The sequence below is a fragment of the Anastrepha ludens genome, chromosome 4 (assembly GCF_028408465.1).
Source record: "Anastrepha ludens isolate Willacy chromosome 4, idAnaLude1.1, whole genome shotgun sequence".
NCBI classification, from domain to species: domain Eukaryota; kingdom Metazoa; phylum Arthropoda; class Insecta; order Diptera; family Tephritidae; genus Anastrepha; species Anastrepha ludens.
In genome coordinates this window covers 39,062,774-39,077,603 of record NC_071500.1, presented here as the reverse complement: position 1 = coordinate 39,077,603, position 14,830 = coordinate 39,062,774, and the positions used below count along the sequence as shown (strand labels likewise).

At 35.4% G+C, this 14,830-nt stretch overlaps 1 protein-coding gene across 1 annotated transcript; it reads right to left on the bottom strand.

Annotated features, from left to right (window-relative positions):
* Positions 1–3,376: 3,376 nt before the first annotated feature.
* Positions 3,377–13,274, bottom strand: LOC128861744 (uncharacterized). The gene is made up of 6 exons (XM_054100120.1): positions 13,165–13,274; positions 12,977–13,108; positions 12,731–12,912; positions 12,455–12,665; positions 12,294–12,387; positions 3,377–3,994 (listed from the first exon to the last, which is right to left on the bottom strand). The coding sequence occupies exons 1-6, from the start codon at positions 13,188–13,190 to the stop codon at positions 3,836–3,838; spliced, it is 804 nt and encodes a 267-aa protein (XP_053956095.1). The 5' UTR covers positions 13,191–13,274; the 3' UTR covers positions 3,377–3,835.
* Between the last annotated feature and the right edge of the window lie 1,556 nt (positions 13,275–14,830).

Below are 14,830 nucleotides of genomic sequence, written 5' to 3'. Positions count from 1 at the left end.
TACCGGCAACAGCAAAATTTTTAAAAAGTAAACTGCTCTATATGAATTATTAGTTGTGCAAAGAGAATGGCAAGCGGTCAAAGTCGCATAAACGGTTAACGCGCCTATCAAGAAGAAGGGAGAAAATGATACCATCAGTTTCAGAAAATCAAGTAGTACTTGTTAAACATATAAGTATATAGACTGTGCGCCCTTTCCCAGTACTTCTTCAAGTATATGTTGCTTCCTAGGAGTTAACCCAAGGTTGTAGGCAATACAGGTAAATGGGCTCCAATATATTGCTGCAAGCTTCCAAACATTGAATCACCTGCTAGAGTAAACGGTATTACCAAGACTAAAACCCAAGAAATTTTTAGACGATGAACGTACCATAAGCGAGCTTATATCTAGAAAATCGGATTTAGCTGATTATGACGATGTGTACAGCAAAAAATGCCAACCTGTTTTAGGAATTTCATTAGTAATGAATGCAAAATAATACTTTTTCCAAATTTATGTGTGTCTGGTTTATGTGTGTCATATGGGACAAAAGAGTGAAATGAAATCCAATATAAAAAATATTATGTTTCAACCACACCTTTAAGAGATTGGAAGTTAGTTCGCTTTTTCGCCCTTATAAAATATTTCGTTTAATAAATATTTGCATTTCAATATTGATTAAATTTAACCCTTTGAGGCCGGAGCCGCTCGACGGGCGAGCTTCGCTGAGGACGAGAGGTATTGGAGTGCACAGTAAAGAAAATAAATACGTTGAACGTTATAAAAACTAAGGATTTATAATAAACAAGAAAAATTTGTTCATAAAATCAAAAAATAATTATAAAAAAACTGCTATCACTGCTAATGTTGAAATGCCTCAGTGGATGTCTTATTGCACGGATTTACCTTCCACTTGACGAAGTAATGCCGTCATCTTCCGGGTTATCAGATTCAAAGTAATATTCGTCAGAACTGTCACTATCTAACGTATCATCTCTAGATCGCTTTGCCATCGTGCGTAGGATAAAATATATGAAAAGCCTGCTGGTTCCTCTGGCAGTGACACTGAGAGACTGAATCGAAGAACTGACTCTACCGTCGTCTCACATCGTAAGTTGGCATTATAAGGAAGATAAGACTTCATCACTAATCGCCCCTAATATCTTTGAATGAAAACGTTTACTATACCTATGCGTATCTTATCGCTCAGAACGACAGACGCCGCGAGCCTTGCAGCTACGAACTAATTTGGACGGCTATATGCCGACACATGTGCGGAACGGTAAAACGACTTGGGCGGCTATATGCCGATGCTCGTTCCCAGAGGGTTAATTTAAAAGTTATGTAAACCCTAGCGGCATTTTGATGCATCTTCGTTAACTCATTCTGTGGCCTGTTGTTACTACGATGGGCTTGACGCCACAACCAACGTCTTTATTAATTTATTTTCATTGATATTTTTTATTATTATTTCCTTTTTACGTCAATAGCAAAACGCATTTATTTTAAATAATATGAATAGTGAAATTTTAATTTTTAATATTTAAATTCAGTTTCTGTAAAAAAGAGGTTGTCTGTAAAGTCGGTTTACTGACGATAGATTAACGTGACAACGTCAGAAGAAAATATTGATGGAATGGTTGCAATTTTCAAAACAAAATTTTAATTTTATTTGTTTGATAGATATTTTGTATGGATATAGAGAAGGAGGTAAATGGAATTGCAATGGAATAGGTCAAGTTACATTTACACAAACATGAAAAGTGACGAAACATTTATCAAATTCATGAAAGATATGTTCAATTTCGATTGTGCATCCGACGTTAATAAGTCAACAACACTAAGAGGCAACATCATCGATTTGCCTTTTTCAACACACTTTACACTTGAAACACTCCCTATCATTTCCTACTTTTCCTATCATGGTCCTATTCTCAACAGAGAAATGGTTCATTACCATGCACACAGGAAGAAGGCATATGCAAATTCAAGTATGTGAATTTATATACAAATGCGCATATACATACATATATATGCTCACTTAAGTAGGACAGAGCCAGATGTCGAACGTTGCCGAATGCGGGGGCCGATTGTGCTCTTTGTCGTTCGTTCCGCGCTTTCGCTTGCAGTTCAAGCAAGGTAACGACGATTGAGCAAGATAACGACACATTTTTTCGTGCATGCAGCCGGCTAAATCGAATTATAAGATGTTATCACGTCAAATAATGTATAATGCCATTTTATGCATATCTTTTAAATACTTATTTAATTGCGGCTCGCGAAAGATTTCAAATTTTTAAAAATGGCTCGGACTATCAAGGAGCTTGGCCACCCTGGTATAGACCATATTTTTCACGTAGCCAGAGAGAGAGTAGACCAATAGGGTGAAATCGTATTGTCCAAGCCCATGCCATCTAATTCAGGCCGTAAAAGGTTTTTAAATAATATATTAATTTATTTATTGGTTCTTCTTCTTACAAGTATTTATTAGTTAGCAAACAAACAGAGGAAAAATTATGTATTTAAGTCCTATCGCTGGCAAAAATGCATCCAATTTGTCGTTTTTTTAGTCTGAAGCCTTTTTGTTTGACTTGATAAAAAATGTACATTACAAAATTTCTTTCGCATTAGAAACGCACATATTTTTATGTACATACAACCATATATTAATTGCATACATACTCGTATGTATTAAAAATGTAAAAGGGGAAAGCAAAAGCTCAAACACGACTGAATTTGAATTAATTAAGTTAACTTATTTGCATATGTAAAGCGTATATAAATAAATAAATTGTATTATTAATTTTAGTAATCAAAAATGAGTTGCTACAGTCAAGGGCAATTGCCAAATTTTGTAAGCAGTTTATTATTTTTACAAACTACTTTAGTGTAATTATTATATTATAATATTATATGTATATAGTGCATACATGCATACAAATACGCATAAACAGATATGGAATGTGGTGTAACACTTCGCGTATTAGTATGTTTTAGATATTCTTATATGGTAAATGTGCTCTACCGAAGGACTTGTCCAAGAAAAAGTTCCTTAGGCCAAAAATAACTTAAAGCAAACTACACAAAGCACACCGCAAAGTACTTTACCCTACTTAAATTAGCTACAACTTGGTTATTGCAGTCCATTACAACAAAGCCAAACTACTTTATAAAACTAAAAACTATTTACAGAACTATGTAAACACTTATGTAACACATACATATGTACTTCTAGTCGTAAAATATGTAGTTTAATTACTTAATAAAATTAACACTAAAAACTGTACCTTCTCAATTAGCTAAAAAATTGAACCCGTCGAAAAAAAAAATAATTTTGAACTAGCATAAACTTTGACGTTTTTCTAATTGTCAAATAAAATACACATTCACGTGTGCATGCAAAATAAAACATCAAATATGTTATCTGTCACTTTTATAACACTCCATAAAACTCTTTAGCTTTTTTTGAGTAAACTACATGCAACAAGCAATTTCATTTGAAGATTGAATGAATCGTTTTGAGGCGTAAATTTAAACACGTGCAAGTGATAAGTAAATCGGCGTGGGTTATTGTAACAAAGAATAAGAGGAATTAATTAACATACAAATTACTACATTCATATACATATACAAATTTGTGTCAACTCTTTTAAAGTACGGAATAATATTTGAGTGTGTAATAAATGTGGACAAATATTTAAAGTGGTGCGTTTTAATTCTATCAACATATTAATTTATTTTATTTGCATTAATATTTGAATCCTTAATCAAACAAGATCAACAATTGAAAAAATATAAAATACAGATTAGTATAGCCCTATTTTATTTGGAATATGCAGAGCGTGCCCGCCTTTCATTATTGAGTAAATTTCTGTTCATCCTCTAGACATAAAGGGTCGATGCTACATTTTTCTTTTTCCCTGCAACACGGCAGCTCTTTGTAGTTTTGTAATCGATTTTTCAGGAGCATTGTCGCACAATCGCCAACATTCGTATTGGCTTCTCCAACAAGAATCTAAAAAGAGAGTTTGTATATATATATATTAGATGAGTGTAACTTATTTTTATTTATTTAATTTTATTTTCTTATCAAGCACACAACCAAAAGTAATTTAACAGTGCTTGAACTTATGACTATATATATATATAATTGGCGCGTACACCCTTTTTTGGGTGTTTGGCCGAGCTCCTCCTCCTATTTGTGGTGTGCGTCTTGATGTTGTTCCACAAATGGAGGGACCTACAGTTTCAAGCCGACTTCGAACGGCACATAATTTTTATGACGAGCAATTTCATGGCAGAAATACACTCGGAGGTTTGCCATTGCCTGCCGAGGGGCAACCGCTATTAGAAAAATCTTTTTCTTAATTTTTTCGTTTGGTGTTTCATCGAGACTCGAACCGACGTTCTCTCTGTGAATTCCGAATGGTAGTCACGCACCAACCCATTCGGCTACGGCGGCCGCCGTACTTTGATTCTTTAATAATATCATAGCGTAAGTACACATAAAGGTAATGTATATGGAGTTAGCAGAGTCAGGAGGAGTCAAGGGCCTATGTTGAATGTGAACCACACCTAAACGTCAAGTTTTTTTCTGCATTTCATTTGACATTTTTCAATTTCAGACTAGCTTAAATTGAACCATGGAAAGATACACAATCGAGCAACGCGTTAAAGTTATTCAGGCTTATTATGAAAACGGGCGTTCAAATCAAAATGCATATCGCGCACTTCATCTTCAGTGATGAGGCACATTTTCACCTCAGTGGATTCGTCAATAAGCAGAATTGCCGCATTTGGGCGAATAAGAATCCAAGAGTGATTGCCGAAAAACTAATGTACCCACAATGAGTGACTGTTTGGTGCGGTTTATGGGCCGGCGGCATCATTGGACCGTATTTTTTCCAAAAATGAGGCCGGTCAGGCAGTTACTGTGAATAGTGTTCGCTATCGTGAGATGATAACGAACTTTTTATGGCCCGAATTGGAAGATATGGATGTGGGCAATATGTGGTTTCAACTGGACGGTGCCACTTGTCACACAGCTAACTAAGAGCAACCCGTTATCGCAGGCCCACTTGTTAACGTTTTCTAAATCACTGTCGAGGTTATTAACCCTTTGCACTCGAGGCCTTTTTCGTTTGCGCGAACCAGCAACTCGAGGCGATTTCGGCCAAATTCGGCGAACACATGCGAATGCTAAGCTGAGACTAAATAAATTAAGCTAAAATTTGGCTATAATGTAAGTAAATAAAAGAATTTAAAAAATAAAACAAAATTTAAATATTAATATAAAAAAAAATTGAAAAAAAAATAATTTTTTTAATTAATTTTTTTTTAATATATAAAATAAGAATAAAATTAACAACAAAATAAACAATTCGATTGTTATTATTGAACAAATTTCACTTGAATCCTGCATTTTGCGAAATGTTCAACACCACGAGTATGAGAATAATAAAGTTGGACAATGCGTTGTTTATCATGTGGAAACGTTTATACTAAACAACCGCCCAACTCATTGTGCAACGGTTGGAATGTGTATACTCAGCATTAGGATGTGTGTTTTAAATTTGGCTATAGCAAAGCAATGAGGACAGTGAAGAAATACCGTAAATCTATTAAGACTTTCCCAAGGCAGTCAGATCTACCAAGAACTGTCCCTTCAGCATCATACAAAAATAAATCGAGGATAATCAGCACATTTCCACCGACTTATGGTCATGCCAGCGTACTATTGTGACAAACTCAGTACACCTCGGAGAGTACTGATTACATCATCCCGACGGTACCATTTAATAGGCATTTTACCACTCTCTTAACATCTCAGGAGGAATGGAATAAGGGATTCTCACTACACAACTTCGGCACTACAGTCTATACAGATGGCTCTAAACCGGATTGTGGTGTTGGGGCAGGTATATATATATTCTTATAGACGACTCAGGAAGTAAGGGAAAATGGGGAGTTGTGAGACACAGGGAGTTGTGAGACATTGCTACCTTTCGGCATTATTCATTTGTTTACATTCGATTTTAAGTGCCAACAAGTGTTCTCGATGCGATCTCACTTTTCAGCTAGCATTGGTCATATTTACACGCATTCGACGCGTCTCTCCAGTTACTGTGTTTTGGAATTTCTCGGAAAGTTTTTTTCATCATTTGTTTTGCGATATATTCGATCAGTTGTTGAAGCAAATCGCAAATGTTAATATATACAAATTATTAATTGTCCTATTAGCTTTGAATTTACACATTCACTTGGACATGAACGTTCGATGTGTTTATGACTACGCGGCCATTTGTAAAAAAAACGATTTGGGGAGTTGTAAGAAAACAAATGTGGGAAGTTGTGAGACACCGTTTTTTTCAACGTTTTAACGCATCTTTCATAAGTACCTCGCAATATTCATGCATTGTTTGTATATATATCATGAAATGTTTGGTTAAATTTGAGTTTTTGTTATTTTTCCGCTTTTTCGTAGATTTCTCATTTATCATGCCGCGTCATAGGTATGTGAGTGAGTCAAGTAAAACAACGATCGATGCAAATATATTGCGAATCATCAGATTGATGGCATTGCATTTTTTATACACTTTTTTATAACAATTGTCTTTTATTTTTCATCTTAATAAAGAGCTAACAACTAAAATAAGTAATTTTTATCCATTTAAACCATGGTGTCTCACAACTCCCCACATTTTTGTATTTTGTATTATATTTTATATTATTTTATACAATTTTAATTTTAAGGAAAATTGTAGTTTTGTTAAATAGGCCATACCAATAGCTTCCAGTATTCATTGACTAAAGATTCCATCGTTGACATATGCAGAATATTAAGATTTTGAGTAATACGGGTCCAAAAATAAAACCCGTCTCACAACTCCCCATTCTCCCCTACTCGCAATTGTGAAAGCTTGTAGGTTACTAATCGCAGATTTCTCTTTTAAAGGCAATATCGTAATTCTTTCGGATGTCAAACTTATGCAACAGAGTAGGAATAGCCTTACCACCTTAAGTGTAAGCCATAACGTCACCTTAATCTGGGTTCCGAGACAACGGAACATTGAAAGTAACGAAAAAGCAGATGAACTGGGAATAGAGGTATCTGCCATGAATAACAGTTTTGGAGAATCGATATTCACACCACTGTGTACAATAAAGAACGCAATTTCCTCAAAGTACCTTCGAGTCGCGGATTGTAGATGGATGACTAAACAATACGCAAAATTAGCAGTAGGGTTGGACATTTTTCACTACCACTAAATTGCACTACCACTATTTTTTTAGTGAATCCGCTTATTGCGCTAATTATTTAGTGCACTATACCCAACCCTGATAGCAGGCAACGTTAAGGCCCATCTACCCTTTCAACATTGATAAACATGAAAAGACGGGACGCCTGGAGACTCACGGCAGTTTTAACTAGCTTTTTGTCTATCGGGGAACAAGCAGCCAACACACAAGAAACGATTCCCTATTTCCTCTGTGAATGCCCTGCCTTATGGAAGCAGAGAATGTGGGAAAACCACTATTCGAGAGTCAACGAACAACTTTCTGGCTTAGATATCAACAATCTAAGGTTCTTAAACGGCACAGACTGAATATAGTCATGCTGTAAAGTATCATTAAACCAGTTGGTAGTTGGATTCTGGATGAATCACCACTTCAACCAACCAACCATCCACCGACAGTGAGTTCTACGTTATCGGAACGACCCGGATTTATATTCGGCAAAGGATTATAACTTCAGCAGCATTTTCCAAATATTTGTGGGTACAAAGGTAATGTTAAGGTTGTTGTTGTAGCAGTTCATCAAGCCTTGCCGGTATGGTGTAATCACTGGCCGTCGTCTGATCTAACGGTAGGCACATAAAATCTGCCTAAAAATCTTTTTAAAAACTATTTGGATAGGAAGGAGATGCATAGAACAGGTCGTAGCAGTGGAGCAAAAACAACAAGAGCAAAGCATTTCGCATTTGTTTTTGATCCCTAGAATATAAAAATCTATAAACAAAGATTGACAGTTTAGAGTAATTGAAATCAAATTTGACAATTTAGAAATCTAATAAATTGAAAAATCAAATCAGCTACTGCTTCTACCTGTGCAATGGACCATAGATGGAGAGTATTTCAGGTTGGAAATATTTTAAATGATTTGTTTTAGCAGCCTTCACAGTTCGATGGCGCTTGTAAAAAAGTTATAATAATTTTCTAGAACTAATCTATTTTCACTCCAGAAATATACATAAGTCATTAAAATTCACAACAAAAAAAATTATAATTCGAAATTTTTTTTATTTCTCGGTTATCGTCTAACTGACCGCGGAATAAAAGGGTTTAAAATGCTGCAGAAAAACTAACAAAATCATTAACACTTTTATCTTGCTGTGCTTAGACGTGCGTATCCCTTGGGTATATTTAACATCTGAGACACGTCATGAACTTGTTTGCCCTAGGAGCGGATGACTTGTTTTGTTTTTATTAATTTATTTTTGTGTATTCTAATTACCTGAAGTCACTACATGTCAGTAATATTTTAGAAATAAATGAATTCTTACGTAAAATTTACTATTCTAAGCAACCAAAAATTATATCCATTCCACATGCAAATATTTTCTGAAATAAATCTGTACTTTAGGGGTTAAAATAAAATAATTGCTTCGACCTTAAACTAAACAGAATAGCCGAAGCGACAACACACAACAGGGCTTCAGGAAACTTCAGTTGCGTTTTGAAAATTGAAAAAAAAAACAACGCACAGAAGCACGGAGACTCGACGGCTGTATTTTTGGCAGCTGCAATATTTGGTAAGTTTGGTAGTTAGTAATATACATAAGTTGCACAGCAAGTAGGAGTGATCCATAGCGATAAACTCAAAAAGATATTTCTGCTATTTATAATAGGACTATGAATAAGTTCGTGCGGTTTTTTTTCGAAATTTGAAACTTTATTGACGTAAAATGGTTACAAATTTAATATTCAAAATATTGTCCATCGCTTACTACTACTTTTTCCCATCTTTCTGGCAATTCACGGATTCCCTTTGTGAAAAATTCGGTCGGTTTTGCCGCAATCCACGAATCGATCCATTTTTTGACTTCATCGTAATTACGGAAGTGCTGGTCAGCCAGGCCATGTTGCATCGATCGGAAGAGATAGTAATCGGATGGCGCAAGGTCTGGACTATACGGCGGGTGGGGTAGGACATCCCATTTGAGCGTTTCTAAGTATGTTTTGACCACTTGTGCAACATGTGGCCGAGCATTGTCATGTTGCAAAATAACTTTGTCGTGTCTATCGGCGTATTGCGGCCGTTTTTCTCGCAGTGCTCGGCTCAAACGCATCAATTGTCGTCGGTAGACATCCCCCGTAATCGTTTCATTCGGTTTCAGTAGCTCATAATACACAACACCCAGCTGGTCCCACCAGATACACAGCATAACCTTCAGGCCATGAATATTCTGCGCCGACGTCGATGTTGAAGCATGGCCAGGGTATCCATACGTTGCCCGACGTTTTGGATTGTCGTAATGGACCCACTTTTCATCGCCAGTCACAATTCGATGCAAAAAACCCTTTCTTTTGTGCCGTTGAAGCAGTTGTTCGCATGCCATAAAACGGCGTTCAACGTCTCTTGGCTTCAATTCATACGGCACCCAATGGCCTACCTTTCGGATCATTCCCACGGCTTTTAAACGTTTGGAAATGGTTGATTGATCAACTCCCAAAGTTTTTGCAACCTCTTCTTGCGTTTGAGCCGGATCTTGATCGAGCAATTCCTCCAATTCGGTATCCATGAACTTTGGCGGCGCACCCTCGCGTTCTTCGTCTTCCAAGCCAAAATCACCACTTTTAAAGCGTGCAAACCACTTCTGGCACGTTCGCTCAGATAGAGCATGCTCACCATAAACTTCCACCAAGATACGATGACTTTCGGCTGCTTTTTTCTTCATATTAAAATAATGAAGAAGAAAAACACATTATTTGGCACGAAATTCGACATTTTCAAGTGTGGTAAAAATATTGTTGTTTACGCTTCAAATAAAAAACTTATACTGACGTTTGTGCCTTACGACAGTAGCTCTCCAATGAATGTTTGGAAATGTGGATCGATGGAATAATAATCAAGTTACGCCATCTGTTGTAAAACCGCACGAACTTATAAATAGACCTATTATTATATTTTTTTTATTTATTAAAGAAATTTCGAATTTGAATTCAATACTTTCACATCTTTTAGTATTAGAAATACAGCGGTAAAAAAAAATATTCGACATTAGAGTAACTTTTTAAAATTGATTTCAAAATGCTAGTATTCTTTAAAAATGTTTAATTTTCTGATTAAGATAACGTTGTGTAGTAAGTATTTCAGAATATACCGTTATAAAATTAGCCAATATTTCACATTTTAACACTCAGTTATCTTTTTGGAAAAGACCGCACAAATTTCAAAGCAAAACAAGTATTCGACAGTCGTTGTTTTTCTTTTATAGTGAATATGTATTTTGTATTATTTATTGTTGTTGTTAGTAAAAATACCGTTAGAGTTCTTGTTTATTATTCACAACCATTTTTTACTAATTTTTGTAAAAGTGATTACGAAGACGGGACGTAAAAGCAAAGAAACTTCTCTAGATGAAAGAAATTTAATAATACATCATTACAAATTAGGAAAGACCGAAAAAAGCATAGCAGAAATTGTTCAGAAACCAAGAACTACTGTTCATTATATCATAAAAAATGCAAGACAGAAAACACTGTGATAAACAAGGAAAAGACTGGTCGACCTCGCAAGCTTACGGAAATAGATGAACGGCGAATCGTGCGGGAAGTGAGAAAAGATCCGAAAAGTAATGCCACGGTTTTGGCAAAATTCACTGAGAAGCACATAGGCGTATCTGTTACTTCCCAAACAATAAGAAATGTGCTAAGAAAACATGACTTCCATGCGCGATCAGCCAGAAAGAAACCACACATTTTGAAGAAAAATAGGAAGATAAGATTAGACTTTGCGAAGGAACACGTAAATAAGCCCATTGAGTTTTGGATGGATGTAATTTTTGCCGACGAAAGTAAATATAACCTTTTTGGATGTGATGGCAAAGTTATGGTGTATCGTAAGCCTAACACAGAATTGGAAGATAAAAATATGGTACCAACGGTGAAACATGGTGGAGGTGGTGTTATGGTATGGGGATACATGGCGGCATCAGGTGTTGGCAATTTAGCATTTATTGATAGGATCATGGACCACCGAAAACATATTGGTCTCCTAAAGCAAAATTTACAGCCAAGCGCAGAAAAATTGGGTCTGTCAAATAGATTTAAATTCTATCAGGACAATGACTCCAAACATAGCGCCATTAATACAAAGCTTTGGCTGCTCTATAATTGTCCAAAAATAATAAAAAACGCCACTACAGTCCCCAGATCTTAACCCAATTGAACACCTTTGGAGTCATTTGGAAAAAAAATTCGAAATCGCAAGTTCTCAAACAAGAACCAGATGAAAGTCATCCTGAGGGGGAATGGAGCCAAATTGACCCAGAATATACCCAAACATTGGTCAAATCTATGCCAGATCGTTTGAGAGAGGTCACACGCCGACAAGGCAAAGCAACTCGCTATTAAAGTTGTAGTATCATAAATACATTTTAAAAATATTACCAATGTCGAATAATTGTTTTGCTTGCTTCTTGTTATTTATTTTTTAAGTCATGAATTTTTTTATATTTTTGTTTTGAAATCTCATTTTTTCCTTAATAAAACTTTGTGTTCGTTCCTTTTGTTAAGTTTAATATTTAACAGTTTTTTATTGACAAAATAATAAACTTTATTACTTATGTCGAATATTTTTTTTTTGACCGCAGTATGTACGAGTATCTATTTCAAACGATACTCTATTTTGACTGGAATGAACTGGTTGGCCAGAACGGCGAGGCTATTGTAAAAGTCTAAATATGCTCTAATCTGCCCCTAATATGTAGCTGTGTTTGTGGTGCACTATTGCGGCCGTGATAAAGGTTAAGTTAACTTGAACTTTTGTGGTTGACCGATCTATGTTTGACAACCAAAATGGAAAAATTTATTGAATTAATAAAACTTAAAGAATCTCTATGGAATTTGGCCCATCCGCTTTACAAAACCAATTTGTTCAAATTTGGAAAATATAAGTTATAATTCATAAATTGTAGACCTGGCACTCCATTAACTTTAATTTAAAAATGAAACTTAAAAAAAGGTTATAATTATTGCTTTGATCCAGCAAACTCTCTTACTCTATGGAAACTCCGACTTCACATACATACCTCAAATTCATTGGCCAAAAATTCCGCACTTTTTTCATTTAATTTAGCTTGCGGTAATCCAAATAATGCATTTCCTATGAATTTGTAGAGGGATCTGCAAATAAGAAAATATTTCGTTGTTTTATGTATATATATATAAATACATATATACAAAACGTTGCCTTAAGTCCACGCCCTCTAGCTCTTCTGCTTCAGGAAGATCCTCATTGTTCGCTATGGCATTGATAACTAAGGCTGGTTCATATGCGCATAACTCTGGCAAATTCCATTTTTTAAATTGCTTTAGCCAGGCTTCAATGTTGTTAAAACTCAGTGATCCGCACTCTTCATGTACATTAGTTTCAGCCATCTCTATACGCTGGTTCATATATTCTATAATTTATGCGAACTGCGATTTTAATTAATAGGTACCGAGAAAATTATAGTTCATATTTTACCGAGTATAGACTGTTTGTTAAATTTTGAAGCTGTAATCACTTCATCAACACTTCTAGGGCTACAACCATTTTCTTCTAAATGGCTCAAAACCTTCTTTTTCATGTAACCATACACTTGAATTTTTTCCCCAGATACGCATTTTTTTGGTTCTTTGGGATCCGTTGCCTGTGCTGGGGCATTGCTGAAATAGTTATTTTGTATAAAAATAAGCATTTGAAATTGAATATTTGAGAGGATTTTAGTACCTCTCATAGCCGGTTGTTGTTTTCGATAATGATGTTTCTATTTTGTCAAGCTGTTTTTCTGTTTCCACAAGTGGTTCCCCCCGCCTGGCTAGTTCCTTCTCTAAGATCCATTTCTCGTCAGGCCGCTGACTCCTGTAACCATAAAAAGAACAGTTATAATCAACAAAGAAAATTATGTTAAGACTTACTTATCTCCTTCAATAACTTCCTCCATTTCCACAATTTGTATACTTTTTACACTTGCTTGAATGCATAAAATGTTTGTTTAACTTTACACAGCTGTTCGTAGAATGAACACAACGCCGCAACCAGCTGTTTCAACGCAATGAACACAAATGAACATTAATGTTGCCATATCGTACATATTTTCTAAATAAGATAACATTCAAATTAAAATAAATTATTTAATATAATATAGGGTGGGCTATGTAAAATTTGCTTTTTGAATCGTTTATAAAAAAAAAAAAATAATCAATATATTTTCAAACTTTTTTTATTTTGAAGATTGAACATTGTCATTTACGAATGCAAAATAATATCGTTCAAATGACTGCCACGACTGGCTTTACAGTAGGCCATTCGATCAATCCAATTTTTAAGCACATTTTCGATTGTTTGGGCTCCAATTTCATGAATGGCAACTTCGATTTCGTATTTTAAAGTATCAATCGTCTCTGGATGGTTCGCATAGCATTTGTCCTTAACGGCTCCCCCCAAAAAGTAGTCCAACGGGCTTAAATCACAGCTCTGAGGCGGCCAATTGATATCGGAATTTCGGCTGATTATTCGGTTTTCAAAAATGGTTGCCAAAAGTTCGAGTGTAAAGTGTGGCAAGTTGCACCGTCCTGTTGAAATCAAATGTCGTCCATGTCATCCTCTTCAATTTTTGGAAACAATAACTCGTTGAGCATGTCACGGTAACGGTCGCCATTCACTGTAACCGCGGCTCCTCGCTCATTTCCGAAAAAAATGGCCCAATGATGCCGCCAGATCAAAAACCGCACCAAACAGTGACTCGTTATGGATGCATTTGCTTCTCTACACTAACGTATGGATTTTCTGAGCCCCAAATCCGTCAATTTTGCTCATTGACGTAGCCGCCGATCTGAAAATCAGAAAAGAAGAAGAAGACTCACCACTTTGGAAATAGGTTTTCAATATTTCCCAATTTTGTTCAAGCATATAGCGTCCCATTTCGTAAATGTCAAACCTTTAAGTAAATTATGAACACATTTGACATGTCATTTGTGTTACTATTCTCAAAAAAATAAGTGGTTCAAAAAGCAAACGCTATATGGCCCACCCTGTATTTAAGAAAACACAAATTCGTAAAATCAATATGTTAACTTCAAAAATTAATAAAATGAAAATAACAAACTATTTAAAAGTTGGAACGTAAGTTATTCGGCATTTTAAGTTTGCAAAACAAGCCCAAAAGTAAGAAAAACTCTAATTTCTGCTTTCGGAAATTTCGCTAATTTAGAAATTTACAATCAAATATTTTAGAAACAGCTGTTATGCAAAAGCCAACATTTTTATCTCCAATTTTAATAAAACTGAATGAAAAACATTGAGGTATTGCAGAGTACAGTATTCGTAGTTTCTATTTAAAGGAAGAACCGCCTGCAAAAGACTTCTGGAAGATAAAATCATATTGACTTATATATACATATAAAATCATATATATACATATAAAGTCATATATATATATATGTTCGCGCCACCATTTTTGGGTGTTTGGCCGAGCTCCTCCTCCTATTTGTGGCGTGCGTCTTGATATTGTTCCACAAATTGTTCATATTGACTTGGCGAATATGAAAGGAGTGTTTAGTGTTTCCTTAATAGTCTTTTAAC